Source organism: Henckelia pumila, chromosome 4, assembly GCF_033568475.1.
Source record: "Henckelia pumila isolate YLH828 chromosome 4, ASM3356847v2, whole genome shotgun sequence".
NCBI lineage: Eukaryota > Viridiplantae > Streptophyta > Magnoliopsida > Lamiales > Gesneriaceae > Henckelia > Henckelia pumila.
In genome coordinates, this window is record NC_133123.1 from 33951765 (window position 1) to 33969669 (window position 17905).

Consider the following 17905-nt stretch of genomic DNA (forward strand, 5'->3'; position numbering starts at 1 on the left):
TAATTACAAGACTATCCCATAAATAATTGTTATAGTATTTATCATTTTGATGAGAAAAAAATAGTTAACCTTTTAAATTTCAATATTTACATATTTGGTATGAATGTGTTGATGTGTTTTTTATTTATTATTTTTGATTAAAACTTGACTTTATTTAATTGATTTATTTCAACACCGATTAGTAATTTAATTCAAAGGAAATTTGGTATTTTATAATATATAATTATATACGAATTCGTAATTTAACTATTTAACTGATAGGTTCTTACAAAAATTTTGTCAACGAAGTTGTTTTTATCTGAAACTTTTCTATTATTAGTAAAAAGAAGTAGTGTGTAATGCAAATCAATAATTTTTCTGAAGATTTATTTTATAAAAAATATACCTTCAAATATGTACTTTTCAGTTATAAAAGGTTATTAATCTTTAAATATTGTAAAAATATTCTTTCGTTGCAATGCTAGCACCTCATAAAATAATTATTATAATTTTTAGATTTTTGAAGAGGAAACATAATTAATTTTTTAAATTTCAATTTTTACATATATAATATTAGTGTATTGTTTTATTCTTTATTTATTATATTTTATTAAAACTTGACTCAACATAAAATGATTTATTTCAACATCAATTTGTAATTTAATTAATATATATTAAAAAAGTTTAAAATGTCATATTTTTTAATATTTATGAACTAATGATATAATTATTTAGTTCAATAGGTCCTTATACAAATTAAAATACATAAGATTTTTTGTTGAAAAAATATGTAATTTCATCTACAAACAAAAAAAAACTAAAATATTTTTGTGTTTTAATATTTTAGGAAATTGGATAAGTATTTAATTTAATTAAATTTTTTGTAAAAAATATATGTTCACTTTATATACAAGAAAATAAAAAAACTAAAGTATTTTTGTATTTCAATCTTTTTGGAGACTAAACCTTATCCAATATGCACACATTGTCAATTTTGACATTATCATAATAATTGATTTTACAAAAATATTCTCATAAAATTTATCAAATGTGTATTAACCAAGGACAAAGTTGAAAATACACAATGAAAAATTTTGACTTTGGTTTACATTTTGATAATTGATATAAATAAGTAATATAATATATGACTTTTATGTCCTAACCAATATTTAACTTTTATATTTATATCTTTAAATGTATTTATTTTTACATAAATTTGTGTAGAATAAAAGGACAAAATTGTAGATTTATAATTGTAAAAGTTTACCCCTTTATTCACATTTCATACTTTTAGATAAGTAATAATAATAATAATAATAATAATAATAATAATAATAATAATAATAATAATAATAATAATAATAATAATAATAATAGTTGTAGTAGTAGTAGTTGTTGTAGGTATTATATTTATTACGGGTTCATTTTGGGATAAAAATATTTAATTGATAGAAAAATATTGAATTTGTGGTATATATTGTAGGAAAAATAATTTTTTTGGTTCATTAATTTGTTCATATTTTGGTTTTGGTCCAACTGCATAGTGTCAACTTTTGATTGGTCCAAAATGATGACGTGTACCAATCAGAAGCTGACACCTATGCAGTTGAACCAAAAAATATTGAAAATGCAAAGTTAATGTACCAAAACCCACATCTGAAATGTTAATGGACCAAAACCCAAAGGGGGTAAAGTTACTGGACCAAAAAACTTATTTTCACTATATTTTATTGATTCGGAGATAAAATTAATATGTTGTGAATTGATTTTCCTGAGCTTGGATTCAATTAGTTTTAAAAAAAAGTTTGGATTCAATTAGCTTAAAAGAAATATTTTGGAATCAATTTTTTAAAATAATCCAGATGGAAAATTTCTATATTATTCTGCTGGATTCAAATTAAATTTAGTCATATAAAGTTATAGAGTGATGAAATTTTTTCTTCCATATAAAAAATTCAATTTTAGAATTTGGTTTAGAACTTTTCGATTATTTTATTTGAATATTTATGAACCCGATAATTATTAAATTGTTGTCTTCATGCACATAATTTTTTTTTTTTGGCAAAAAATTTCAGTTTTGATGCTGCACGAAACCTTGTTACCTTGACGAGGATTTTTCGCGTGCTCTAGTCAGTAAGGTACCGTTTGGTTCGAGGATATGATAAATAGTACTTGGAGAAGTAATATAATGTAATATAAAATAAATAAAAAATGATAGTTAATATAGTATTTGATTTGATTGATAGATTATAGTTTATTTGATTTGATTGATTGAATTTTATATAAAAATAATAAATTACCATTTTGTCCATTTTAAGAATAAATAAAATATAAATAATATTATTTATAAGGGTAATATAGTAATTTAAATTCAATGATTTGACTGATATAAGATAAATAATTAATAATTTAATTGATGTAAAATAAATAATTAATAGATGGATAAATAATATGACGAGAAGAACAGAGTATTAGATAGGATAAAGTATACCAGGATTAATTGTACTGGTATCAAACAAGCCCTTAGAGTATACCAAAGCTGTGGGAAGACAAGTGCTCATCACATATCCAATCCAGCAATATTCGGGTCGTCACCTGCGTCACGAAATAATGTTAGAGGCGCGGGGGGATGTTTGACGAAAACCCTCCGATGCTCAAACAGGGGCGGCCCTGCCTCAGGGCGGGTAGGGCCCTTGTCCAGGGCCCCACTCATGTAGGGCCCCCAATTTAATAAAATTTTTAATATACGTACATTATAATTATTATTACAAAAAATATCGAAGAATATTCACGCACTTCCAAAGCTATATATTTAATATTTGCTCCGTTAATCATCTCTCATTATGGTATTGTTTGTCGTCGAGCATCGCTCCACATCGTTCTTTCGTGATCATTGATTTTCGTAGCCTCGAGTTCTTAGCTTGAGTTGTTTGAACGATTTTTTCTCTGCCTCTGGTTGTGCTAAAATTTGATTTTTGAGTCGTTCAATTTAATTTTTATTTTATGTTAGATGTTAATATTTTTTGTTAATTCCATGCAGAGGATGCAAATTCGTGGATTGGAAGCACAATTTTTGAAACTTAATTTTGAAAATTGGGGTTTTTTAGTTTAATTTTGAATAACTAAACTAACTATCTATAAATTGAATTTGAACCTGAACGGTAAGTGTGGATAATTTATTGTGATTTTTTATGGAAAATTCATGATTACGAAATATGAAAGATAATTTTATATAGCTCAATTATATCTGACTTTTTAAATTAATGTAAGAGGCCCTTCGATCTAAATTTTTCCCAAGGCCTCGTTTTTCTTAGGAACGCCCCTGCGCTCAAGTGAGCGATCTATCCAAAATATATACTCATAAAAACTAGAGAGTTTTTAGAACATAAATTAAGAGAAAGTGGAGAATAACTTGAAAATAAGATCAGTCATCTATTTATAGAGTTCATATGACCATGAGTCTTCCAAATATATAGTTTTTTCTCATGAGCCTAAGCATATGGATTTAATAAATTTAATATTATTCTAATAACCCCAAGGAGAATACCTTGAAAATAAGATCAGTCATCTATTTATAGAGTTCATATGACCATGAGTCTTCCAAATATATAGTTTTTTCTCATGAGCCTAAGCATATGGATTTAATAAATTTAATATTATTCTAATAACCCCAACTTATACTTTAATATTTAGTATTTATCACTATCAAGTTCAAACTACAGTACGGTCAACACACACTAATTGACTTTGACATAAAATTTTCAAGGGTTAAATTAATTTAATGAAATACTCAGTGCTCGTAATAAAAGATGAAATGTACTGGAAGCAAAGGGGAAAATCTCATTGGTTGGCATATGGAGATAAAAATTCAAAATATTTTCATGCTTGTGCTTCTCAAAGGAGGGCCAAAAACTACATTAAAGTATTGGTTTCTTCCCATGGGGGGGACTGGTGCGAAGACAAAGATGGGATGACAGATATCGTTATTAACTATTTCTTTAATCTTTTCAATTCGACTCATCCAACTGCAGAAGATCAACAACAGGTTATTGAATGCATTGAGCCCTGCATAGACATGAATATGAACATGATCCTTTGTGCTCCATTTACGGCTAAGGAGGTTCATAGAGCAGTTTTTGATATGCATCCAGACAAATCTCCAGGACCAGATGGTATGTCAATGTTTTTCTATCAAAAATTTTGGAAGGAAATCGGGAATGAAGTAACATCAACTATTTAAAGGATTTTAAATGATGGTGAGCCTATAGAGAATTGGAATGATATTATTATCACCTTGATTCCCAAAATAGAAAATCCAATGGCATTGAAGGAATACAAGCCCATCACCTTGTGCAATGTATGTTACAAGATTGTTGTTCGAACCCTCACTAATAGGCTTCGTCCAGTATTGAAGAAAATCATTACTGAGACTCAGAGTGCTTTTATTCCAGATCGATTGATAACAAATAACATAATATTGGGATTTGAAGCATTGCACTGGATTCATAGCCAAAAGATGGGGAAGATAAAGGATTTGCAGTCATGAAATTTGATATGAGTAAAGCATACGATAGAGTTGAATGGAGCTATCTTGAAAAAGTATTGGAGAAATTGGGGTTTGCTGCTCCCTGGATTTTGAAGATCATGGCATGTGTGAGCTCATTAAAATATTCTTTTGCATTAAACGGTGATATTGTAGGAAATGTGATTCCTAATAGAGGACTACGACAAGGAGATCTTCTCCATATTTGTTTGTTCTCTGTGCTCAAGGATTGTCTTTTTTATTGACCTCGTTTGAAATCGTAAACATATCACAGAGATTCGAATAACTGCATCTTGTCCTCCGATTTCGCACTTGTTCTTTGTAGATGCACTACAAGAAAAATGCTCATCAACAACAGCTAAAAACCGTTGTCGTAGACCCCTAAAAACTGTTGTTAAAAGCAGTGTTGTTAAAAGTGGCGCTCATAAACAACAGTGAAAAACCGTTGTCTTTTGGTATATGACAACGGTTTTGCAACAGTTTTTCACCGTTGTGTTTTTGTGCATTTGACAACAGTTTGACAACAACTTTAAATTGTTGTCTTTGAGTGATATAGACAACAGTTTTGCAACGTTTTTAAACCGATGTCTTTGGGTGCAATAAACAACGCTTTTACAACAAATAAAAACTGTTGTCTTTTTCCAGATAAAAAACAAAAAAAAAAATATTAAATGCACAATTTTTCATTATTATAAATCATTTAAAATATAAAATTCAAAAATAAAATTTAATACACAATTTTTCAACATTTGAAAATAATATTTACAACATTCTACATTTGAATCATTTAAATTTGTTGAAACTTTTCCAACTCTTCCTGAACTTGGAACTTCTTGTCTTTCATAGATTCCAAGTTCACCGGCAGCCACCTCCTATTCAAGATCCCCCTGCTGCTTAGTGCCCTTTTCATGTTTATTCCTTCCTTACAATCCAGTGAATATGTGGGATCCTTCAAAGACATGATCGTGAATATGATCATGTGTTTTTGTCGTATTTCGAGACGCTCTTCCTTCAAGATTTATAGTTTCGGTGCGTTTTTGTCGGCTCCCAGCTTGTAGAGCTCGGAATCCACTCCGTGACTTGTCGGGTACGACCAAAGATGTGCTTCAGCAAATGCTTCATGCTTATCTGAAAACCTTCATTGGCAAATCTGAATCAACATTCCCGAATCTCTGTAAAATAGTTGCCGAATCAAGAGCTCCGTGAGCCAAAACTGACACTTGGCTTATAAGAAAATACGGTCCTTTCAAAATTATATTCAACACAAACTTATTCAAATTTAAACATGAAACATGTGAAGAGGCAGTGATCTCCACCATAATAAACAGCCAAACATCTGTATGTATAATTTCATTTACAAATGAACAAAATGAGTTCTTAAGATTATCATCCCGAACTAAGCAGAGCAAAACCAGTGGAAATGCAAAAAAATGCTAAGAAATAAATCATACTCTATTTTAGCACTTTTAATCGAAGTTCATGCAACCCATATGCGAGTCAACGCAGGACGACTCCAAATTTTGAAAGAAAATAGAACATCACAGCGTAAGTTGAGTAAATAAAATATAAATAGAAGTTTTAAGTACTGCCCTATTTCAATTAATTCGACAGGTAAAGTTCTAAATGATTTTGGTAGCTAAAGTTTCCAATGACCCATAGCTAACATACATTCCTGCAAAAATCCGGGCAAAAAGTTCGAGCGAAACCAATACTTCTGCCCTAACCCATTCAATTTCTCAAATTTACCCGAAAACAACACCATAACACCTCAATGACATGTAATATGTTGTGTATCCAAAGTTCATAATCGACGTAGGAACAAAGCAGAGAGAAATGGATTACTACCTTGTGGTGGAAATCGATGTTTAGGGGGAACCGAAAACATGTCATTTGATATCCTCACAGTCGAATAAAGCACCATGAATACTGAAAATACACCACAAAAAAAAATATTCAGAATAACAACTTGAGCAAAAAACCCGATCTACAAACACTTGCAACATCCATTCATGCCCTACCTGAGTGTTAAACCCATTAAGTTGCCCCATGAATTTCTTCACTATTTTTCTGCCCAACTATAACAACATTCATGTTCCAAGCCAACCAGTGCTTTATGATGCAACCTAACAAAAAGAGGCCACTCTTCCACAAAGAGTGTTTCTACGTACAGTCTCGTCATGATTAACAAATCGCCATTACATTAAATCAATACTAAAAATACTTATCTTGCATGGTTGTACTTGTATACACAATAAATATATCGTCATCCATATCACTTAAAAAAGAACTTTCAACATCGATCCACATTCTATAACAAATTATCAAACACTCCAAATCTTACATCAATGCTTATTGGTTTGAGCAATAATAAGTGATAAAAGAATCACATGAACGGAGGAAGAATGGATTGCCAAAGGAAGAAAGATAAGCAAGGAATATAAACAAGCTGCCCTTTAAGCATTTCTTTTATGATGAAACACCATTAACAAAAGCACTACTTGCTAATTTGATTTTCTTCTCTGCCTCTAATATAGACCCATAAGAATGGTTCAGTTTTCTTTGTTAGGGTTAAAAATGGATTCAATACATTAATGAAATTTTCACAACTTCAGAAGTTTGTTTCTGACTGTCCTGTTTATTAGTTTGAGCATTTCTTCAATCAATTCAGCAAACTGATTTTTTCGTCCTAATATATTACAGTCTGAGGACTTTTTTCTTTTATGGTTCAACGGAGTGGGTCGAGTGGCAAATACAGATTTCCTTTGCAAGTATCAGGAATATATTCAAGTCAAGGTTTATTGTTGACTTTGAAACTTAGTTATTTGAAATTTTTGATTTCACAAACTTATCATGCAAAGAAGTTTGACAAACAGTGACAGCTCCAATACAATAGTGGCTATGTGATGCATGCATATGGTGAAGTAGAGAATGAGCGAAAGAAAAACCAAATGAAAGAAAAAAGAGAGTTCTAACTTTGAGAAAGTGCCCTCTTCTGTTCTCGCCAACATCAAAATAAATACCTGCAATGACCATACTACTAATTACTGTTAAATATGAAATTAAGGAAGGGTATGCATGGTGCAGGTGTGGTTATGGAAGGTGCCTTAGTGTCGAGCTATAGTTCTTTGCTAAAGACTTGTGGATCATCAGAATCGACATAGTAATTGACGAGGTCGAGGAACCAAGAGATGCCATTGTAAGGTAGTATGATGGTGGACCTAGAGGCAGATGTCTTCTCCGATATCTTAATATATTTTCCTCTGGGATTCTTCTTCCGGTCAGAGTAGAACAGCTTGTGCTCCACCAGAAAATAAATCCTTAAATATAACAATATACATCATATTCCATAATTTTTCCGTTATTCATTAATCAATGGCTGATGTTACCTGGAAGTCTCTGGATGTTCAGGCCAACATTCGAGCTTTCACTGATCTTTTGGACTAACTAAAAGATACAACCTATCGTTCCAATCAAGGGATTGATTCTCGAAGAGAATATCACTGCCTATAGACCATCTGTATGATAAAATAAGATATTCTCATCGGAAAAAATCTTGTCCTATGGCAAAAGAAAATATCAAAATAGTAGTCCGAAAGTACACAAAATCGAAAGCAAACAACACAACATAATGGGAAAAACTCACCGGATCGGGACCAAAACGGGCTGGAAGAACATGGCTTGAGCTCATGTACTTTCTTTAATTTCGAATCCGAGCTAGAACAACCAAAGAATTGATCGAAATCGGTGTTGAAAATCGCCGGAGAAGAAACACACGGAAGCAGGTCGCGGCAGCACTTCGATCGCTGGAAAGGGGCTCAAATTGGTAGATCTTTGCTCCAAACGAAGATTACGTTATGGGGAACAAAATCTCTAAACTGATTTTTGGATTCAAGCAAAATGACGGCGATTCAATGGCAAGAGTTGAGCGGCTAGGGCTGACTCGGTTGAGGGAAGAGGGAATCACGATTCAGAATTATTCGAATAGTTATTGCTCCTAAAATGAAAGCCAAAGCCCAAAAGACAACAACAATAATACTGTAGTCTTATATATAAAAAAAAACTTAATAGAAAACATATATTTAAAACCATTTTCTTTTAATATTAAAAAAAGTTAAAAAACGCACATAGACAACAGTCAACAATAACCGTTGTTGTAGGTTCAAAATAAACGCTTATAGACAACGGTTTTAAATAACCGTTGTCTTATACCCCAAAAATACAACAGTTTTAAAATAACTGTTGTCTTTTTTATTGAGAAAACGTACAAAGACAACGGTTTTAATTAAAACCGTTGTTATAAGGTGAAAGACAACGTTTTTTGCATAAAACCGTTGTCGATTGAGTGTTGTTGATTAGCATTTTTCTTGTAGTGATGATAGTTTTGTGTTTTTTAAGGTTACAATTGAATAATGTGTCGGGGTTCGTAAGTGTTTGTATATGTATGAAAATGCTTCGGGTCAATTAATCAATTTGAGAAGTTTTCCCTTTATTTCAGCCCTAACGCGGAGTTGGAGGTTGTTAACAAAATCAAATCAATTCTCACTATTAATGTGTCACAAGGACATGATATTTATTTAGTCCTGCCTACATTCTCACTCTGAAACAAGAAATTGCAATTTAGATATCTTGTTGAGCGAGTGATAAAGCGAATCCAAGGATGGGGTGCCAAATCTTTTTCAACGGGAGGTAAAGAGACACAGATTATATTGGTCTTACAGTCGATACCCACTTATGCAATGTCTTGTTTTCACATCCCAAAGTCAGTGGTTGAATCAATATAGTGCATGTTCGAATTTTTGGTGGGGAATGAATGAGGGCAGGAAAAGATTACACTGAAAGAACTGGAAAACTATGTGTACACCGAAATACATGGCTGGAATGAGCTTTCTTTAATTGGAACCTTTTAACAAGGCTTTGTTAGCAAAACAAATAGGAAAATAAGTTTTTTGTTCCATTGACTTGTTCCTATTTTGGTTTTGGTTCATTAACTTTTTTGATGTGTGTTTTAGTACACTAACTTTGCATTTTCATTGTTTTTTGGTCCAACTGCATACGTGTCAATTTTTTATTGGTCCGAAATGATGGCGTGGACCAATCTGAAGCTGACACATATGCAGTTGGACCAAAAAACACTGAAAATGCAAAGTTAGTGTACCAAAACCCAAATCAAAAAAGTTAATGGACCAAAACACAAAGGGCATAAAGTTATTGGATCAAAAAACTTATTTTTCCAAACAAATATGGAGAATTATTGCCAATCTGGGATCACTTGTAGCTTGTGTGCTTAAAGCTAGATACTTTAGACATCAAGATATCATGGATGCTTCACTTGGAAGTAACCCGTCCTATTTTTGGAGATCACTAATGTGGAGCAGAAAATTGTTAAGTTTAGGACTACGCTGGAGAGTTGGGAATGGGAAGAGTATTGAGACATTTCGAGATTCTTGATTAACTGGAGTTAGGAATTGGCCAAACACAACAGCTTTGGAGCAAACTTATAATAAAGTCAACTTTTTTATTCATAATGGTTGCTGGAATGAATCGTTGTTGACTTCTCTCTTTCCAACCTACATTGTTCAACAAATTATGGCTATACAGCCCCTTCTTGGGTGTCAGCATATTTCAGATATTGGTGCACTGGTACTAAATAAAAATATTCGGTGTGAGATCAGGGTACAAATTAGCAGTTGTCTTTATTATAATTCTCTACATTATTCATGATATAAACTTATGTAGAACTCTCTAGAATAAACTTGTACATATACACTTGTATAGAATCATGTAAAAGAAAAAATCTAGAATCATGTAAAAGAAAAAATCTAGAAAAAATACTAATTTATAGTATTTTTAAAAATTAATAAAAGTCATTAAAATGACTTAATTTGGCTAAAAATTGACTTTCTAAAATATCTAAATAAAATATCATAAGTTTTGGAAATAAAAACTTCCAAAATAAATATTTTTGGCCACTAAAAGTCTTTTAAAATATTTGGAATGAAAAATCAATACTTCGTCCGTCCACGGTCCCGTCTACGCGATCAAAATAATAAATTTCTTAAAAATCTAAAAATACAATAACTGCGGGTTAAATAATTTCATAAATTTAAATCATGCATATAATCCACATAATAATACATAAATGTCATTTAACCCTAATATAAATTTTAAATAATTATTTTTCCTAATTATGCATGCGAATTTACGTATTAAAAATTTTCGGGTGTTACAATTCTCCCTCCCTTAAATTGAATTTTGTCCTCGAAATTAAAGTACTTACCCGAATAACTCTGGGTAGCGAGTTCTCATGTCGGCCTCGGTCTCCCAAGTGGCTTCCTCCTCGGAGTGATTCAACCACTGGACTTTGACCATCGGTATGACCCGCGTCCTCAATCTCCGCTCCTCTCTGGCTAAGATCCGAACAGGTCTCTCCTCAAATGCTAGATCTGGTGCTAACTGTAAAGGCTCGTAATCTAACACATGCGTCGGATTAGAGATGTATCTCCAAAGCATGGATACATGGAAAACGTTGTGCACTGCTGCAAGCCCTGGCGGTAGTGCTAAACGGTATGCCAAAGTGTCAACTCTCTCCAAGATCTCAAATGGCCCAATATATCTCGGATTCAACTTGCCTCTGCGACCAAATCTCATCACCCCTTTCATAGGTGATACTTTCAAAAACACATGATCACCTACGACAAACCCAAGATCTCGTCGTCGAGTATCAGCATAACTCTTCTGACGACTCTGAGCTGTCCTCATACGATCCCGTATCTGTGTCACAATATCGGCAGTCTGCTGTACAATCTCGGGACCAAGTAAAATCCTCTTGCCAACCTCATCCCAATGCACTGGCGATCTACATCTCCTCCCGTAGAGAGCTGCATAAGGAGCCATACCTATAGACGACTGAAAAATGTTGTTATAGGTAAACTCCACTAATGGCAGTCTAGTCTCCCAAGAGCCCTGAAAATCAATGACACAAGCTCTCAGTAGATCCTCAAGAATCTGGATCACCCTCTCCTACTGACCATCTGTCTGGGGATGGAACGCTGTACTGAATAATAGCCGAGTCCCCAAAGCTGTGTGCAAACTCTTCCAGAATGCAAAGGTAAATCTCGGATCTTTGTCCGATACTATCGACACTGGTATGTCATGCAGTCTAACAATCTCCTTGATGTTAAGCTCTGCATACTGCGTCAATGAGTAAGTAGTCCTCACGGGCAAGAAATGAGCTGACTTGGTGAGTCTATCCACGATCACCCAAATAGTTGTGCATCCTCTAGTACTCCTCGGAATGCCAACTACAAAGTCCATCATGATGTTCTCCCACTTCCACTCCGGAATGGGTAGAGGCTTAAGTATATGGGTTAATGGGTTAAAAGCTAGCTCTGAGTGCTATGATCCGCTTCCTAAGGACTTTTTTAAATGATTTTGACAGAAATTTAAACCATATAGTCACCATTTTAAGTTTTGTAAATACATTTATACTATAATATTTATTTTTGTAATATAGGCTGATAGACATAAAATCAAAACATATAAAAAGTTGCAATTGGACGAAATGGTCAGGTATTTAGAGAAGTTCCCCATTATTAATGTCATTATTCAATGTGGTAGCTTTAAAAATTTTCAAACAATACTTGTCTATCTATTAAACTATTTGTAACTCATGCGTATTTGTCGCCACATAATTTGTAATTATAGATTATATTATATTTTAATATTCTATACAACAAATATAGTGACATATAAAGATAGAATTAAAAATTCCAGGAGGGCTCACAGTCTTGACATTGTTGGAACTTCTTTGATTGAGTTTCAAGGCACATGGGATCGGTATTTAATATTGCAAAATAGCAAATTAAGAAGAGAATTTTGGGTCATGGGCTTCGTTGTAGCAAGATTTGGGGCAGTCATGTTTGTTGAGTTTCGGCTTCCTATGAAATGGATAAAACTAGTCATTGTATGTAATAGAAAAAAACTGATTTTTCCTTTTCATCTTAATAGATTTTGATGTTATCTATGTCGTGTAGCTGTGTTACTTAATGTAAAAAGTGAGTAACAAACGCAAACATGCGGATGTCTCTAAACATGAAAGGGGGGCCGTCTTTGCATGCTTAGGTATGTTTCATCAAAGAGTAATTTGATCTTCTATCTTTATCTATTATTCTTTTGTGTAGAGTTTTATTTTTTGAGTATAAATAAATGAGAGACAGCAATACAAATAACAATGGACATAGTTGTAAGGATAAAACGGAAATACGTGAATGGATGGTGATTGCAGTGAACATTGTTATAAGAAGAATCACAAGCTGGTTTACTTTTTTTGTATTTATTTTGAATTTTAACTCCTGTTTGACTTAACATTCTTGAAAAATCTTGCTCTGAATCTTTGGGATACTGAAGGAGGGAAGAGCCGAATGCAAAATGTTCTATATCCATAAAAATCTGATCACAAGTTGTTTCCACGTGAAAATTTGTGTGGATTCACACTCAGTTTGATAAAAAAAAAAAAAAAAATGTGAAGACAAGTTAAATTAAATGTTGGTGTAAAATGAAGAACTAAAATTCTTTTTGCCATGAATTTTCTGTGTGGGATAAGATACTCTACCATTGATATTGTATGTTTCTCCTTATTAATAGATCATACATTATGCGTCATATTGCATATTTTAAAGTATTTGTATCCGGTAATTAATCACTGCCCATGCCATTTTGGTTTTCACAATGAATAAATTAGAGGTTTTCACTAGTTCGTTGGTTCAATCAGTTAACCTATAGTTGAACCATCAAATCAATCCTCATTGAAGATAAAATTAATTTTTTTTAACATATTATACAATAACAATGGAAATTTGTGTAATCCAATGCCTTCCCGATACGTCCCAAGGAAACTATCAAATTGGATCCCAAATTAAATGGGTTAGTATGTCGGCATCAACAATGATAAAGAGGAGTAGGAAACATTGGAGGTAGGATACTTAAAAAATAGCATTTGATTTTAATAATAATAATAATAATAATAATAATAATAATATTGTTAATATTGTTAATATTGTTATTCATGAACGAGCTGCCTAATTGTGTTTTTGTCTCCAGTGAGATAGTGAGATATGTTGTGAAACTCATTTGTAAATAAGTTTAACCAATTTTCTAATTTTGTTAAAAATCTAAAATATGTTGGGAAACTCATTTGTTGATAAGTTTTTGTTGTTGACAAGTTGCATAAACCGATCATCTTAAGTTTTCTGGGAGACAAATGAATATCTTTCATTTGTTAAACTAGGCACCTATGATCTAATCTGGGGAGTTAGACCTACGATCCAATTTGGGGAGTTAAGCTAGACATTTTGATCCATTTCTGGGGAATTAAGCCAGAAACTCATGATCCAATCTCGGGAGTTGAGTCAGATACTTGTGTATAATTTTGATCTTGTGATGTATAAAAATATTGTGATATTTTTAAACCTAAAAATATGAGTATACAGTTGAGGATCGAGAATATGCTAAGTTTTTGTGTTGGTGAATTGCCTTGGGATTGAACATATTGCTACTTTTTCCTTGTTTTAGTTTGGATCTGTTTATTTAAATTCTGGATACTGGATTGTTAGAAAATATTTGTTTTGTTATTCTTTTTGGAATAAATATCGTTGATTTTAGGCTAAGTTTTTCTTTTAGAAATAACTTTAAATTGTAAATTCTGAAAACATTGTTGTGTTCATGTCATACAACTCGGGGCATGACAGATTAGGGTTGAGAGACCCTAGAATGGAGCACGTTCTCGAATTCATTAAAGAATATAGGTTAAAAATTAGCTCGAAGTGCGTGATCCACGTCCTTGAGACTTTTAAATGGTTTTGACAGAGAGGTAAAACCATATATATAGTTACAATTTTATGTTTTTATAAATAGATTTATACTATGATATCTTGTTTTTTAATATGACAAATCAAAGAATATAAGAAGTTTGGACGATGTGGTCAGGTATATTTTAGAGAAGTTCCCTATTATTATTGTCATTTTTCAATGTAATTACTTCCAAAAATTACCAAACAGTATGTGTCTATCTATTAAACTATTTTTAACTAATGCGTATTTGACAGCACATAATTTGTGAGCCCAAGATAAATATTTAACTATATATTGCAATCAATACACTGGAAATTTTGAACTCTAGTGTTGTTATATATATGATATATCTTATCGGTTTTGGGTGAGTCAATAGTTTGATATGCCACATTCAATTCAATGGTCACGGCTTGTGAAAGTGAACTTCTATCAACACAGGATCAAAGCAAAATATCCCATCTGCCGCTGTGATTTGGGTGAGTTTTGTCTTTGCCTTCAATCGTTTGTGAGTTTTTTTCTGTTTTTTTGCAAATCGGTTCCTGAGTTTTTCCTATTGCCCTTGCTAATAGAATATGATTTCTCCGTTTAAAGCTGAGGCAAATGATTTATGTGTTAACTATATTAATCGATTGGATTAATTGATAGATGAATCAACGTTTTTGAAAGGGTTTTTTGTTATTTAATTTGTCTTATTAATATGTTTCTTTGTTATGATGTACGAAGTGTTTCTTATTCATGAATTTAATCTTTGTTTTCTTTTCTTTTTTATTTTATTTATTTATTTAATTATTTATTTGTAATTCTGAATCAAATCTCTCGAATTTGTCCTCGTGTCTTGCCAAGTCTTCCTTTCTTCTATTTCGTAGAATAGTGATTCAACTTGGTCTAGGATTCCAGCGACTAAATTTTTACAATTCCATTAGTGTTATCAAACCCTTCCATGCGAGTTTCTTGATTTGCCATGCATCCCCTCATTTTCATGTCAGCACCCAAGTTTGCAGTGGCATTACCCTAGCCTTTATGGTTTTTAATTATTTTTATAATTAATTACTTTTTAACGAAAGATCATATATCTATAATATATATAAAACAAGAGCATCTTAGTAGTCTCTTGTTATGCTCACTTTTATTTTTTAAAAAAATAAATCCCCACACAAAACTATCAAATTGCAAAAAAAAAAAAAAAAATTCAAATACTTGAAAAATATAAATTTATATCACACATAACATAATATTTGTATATAACATTATACATGCAATGCGTGTGCGGTGCGATTAGTATAAGTAAATGGTAAACTTGGATATATATTCAGCTATATATTCCCTAATTAATAGAACAGAAAAGTGGTAAATTTCAAGTTTGGCATTAAAAATATAATTGGAAAAAATTAAAAAGTTTGCTGTGCTTTCTTTTCCTTTTTTTTTTTTTTTCCTTAAGCTATCCACAAACCTTATTTGATATTGTTTACATACTTTTATTTAGTTTCACTGATCTTTTGTCCGTTTAAAAAAATACAAAATTAGCATGGTTTGATCCATCTTGGGCCAATTTGGTATTTTAAAAAAAAATCCTCACGCAACTAAAATCTGTCACCCAATCTGATAATTGACATACCAAATCAAGTCGTCAGTTATATGATAAGATGGAACACAAATTTTTTTTTTTAAAAAAAACATAGACACGTGCAATTCAATATTAATTGGAGGTAGATATAAGTTTAGTCAATCGAAAATACTCGCCATTTAATTAATGTGGTATATCCATTTTATGAATAAATTTTATACATAAAACGGAGTGTATGCAAAATAAAAACGAAGTTCAAATAACATTCGCTAAAAAAAAAACAAAAAAAAAAAATTTATAGGCCACAACTTCAATTAGTAAATCCGGCCCCCACTTGAAAGTCACGTTGCGTATAGATAGTTCACTTTCTTGAGTAATTTTCCCATCTCAAAACATTCATCACCCTGCAAGAAATGATATGGGAGAGCTTATCAATACATCTTCTATAAAATTAATTTAATTTGGGGGAAAATAAACTTAAAGATAAAGGCCTTGATGGAATAGGGCTGCCATAATTTTAGGGGGGAAAAGACAAGATTCCACATTAAGACAAGGATAATAAAAAGATAAAGAGCAACAAAAGGTGGTTTGAAAAGGAGGGTACCGTATAAATAATATCTTCCTTGATATCTGAGAGCAAGTGGCCTATAGTCTAACTTACATGATATTATTTGAAGAAGGATCTAGCAAACATATATATGACCATAAAAATGTTATCTCCAATTAAATTAATAAATCTCATGAATAGGATGGACTCTAGCTAGAGTACATTAGATTTTATATTATAAATATGCAATAAAATGTATTTCAAAAAAGTGACACTTATATAGATCTGATGTAAGAATATTAAAATACTTTTAAAATAATGTAGAGATGAAAAATGTTGGCTCAAGTGCATGCATTACCTTATAATAAGGCACGACCAGCGGCTATTCCCGTTAATTCGATCGATATTTCGGCAAGGGGACATTGCCGGATTCGATGTGCTTGACGTCTTCGACGAGAATCTCGTAGTGTCTTTTTACTTCATCGATGGATTTCCCGACAACTCGAGCTATATTCTGCCAACGATCGGGGGTATCCTTATCGTAGGCAGCTAATGCCTTTTCGAATTGCTTGTTTTGCGTTCTCGTCCATGACGAGGAATTTGATGCCATTAATTTTTTGTATAAACTTCTTTGAGAAAAAATGAGAGTGAAAGAGTGATTCAGTTAATATTTTGCAAGATTTGGAGTGAAAGAAGGGGGGGAATTTTATATGTATGACTCAAAGAAGATGAGTATAAGTCAATGGATAGGTGCATGCATATTATGGTGGAGATGTTACCTTCAATTGCTCCTTATATATAGGAGATAAAAGAAGATGGGTTGGGCCAGATGGGGAATATATCTTCTTACAAGGACAGAATGAGGAGGGACTCTTCCATGTTAAATACCACATGGTTTAAGAGAGATATACATAATTTATATTATATATAAAAGTTGAGTTTTTACTATATATATATAGTAAAATTTTGCCAAAAAACTTAAGTTAAAAATGGTAATAATTTTTATTTACATATTTTGATTAAATGTATACTAAACATATGTAATTTTTTTAATTTACTATATATACATAACACATTTAATTTGTACACTAAAAAAATTTTCAAATTTTGAAACGTTATTGAATAAGATTTTCATAATTTGATTAAATGCATGAAAAAAATAGAGAATAATAACATATCAATTTTTAGTTCAAAATTTGATTCTTTGTCATAACTTTATTTAATTACAATTAATTGTTAAATTCAATATACATTTGAAAATATTATATAAAACTCTTCGTACATAATAAAATATATAGCAATGTACCAATATCATTAGTTTTAGATTTATTCATATCACAAATTCGAATTTGATAATATATATTTATCTAATATTTTTTTTATGACAATACATTTTATTTTATTTTATTAGGAAAGTGCACGT

The 17905-nt window shown here is 31.6% G+C and overlaps 1 protein-coding gene across 1 annotated transcript; it reads right to left on the bottom strand.

Annotated features, from left to right (window-relative positions):
- Positions 1 to 16182: 16182 nt before the first annotated feature.
- LOC140865111 (protein RADIALIS-like 5) lies at positions 16183 to 17229 on the bottom strand. The gene is made up of 2 exons (XM_073269623.1): positions 16841 to 17229; positions 16183 to 16339 (listed from the first exon to the last, which is right to left on the bottom strand). The coding sequence occupies exon 1, from the start codon at positions 17090 to 17092 to the stop codon at positions 16874 to 16876; it is 219 nt and encodes a 72-aa protein (XP_073125724.1). The 5' UTR covers positions 17093 to 17229; the 3' UTR covers positions 16183 to 16339; positions 16841 to 16873.
- Positions 17230 to 17905: the final 676 nt, after the last annotated feature.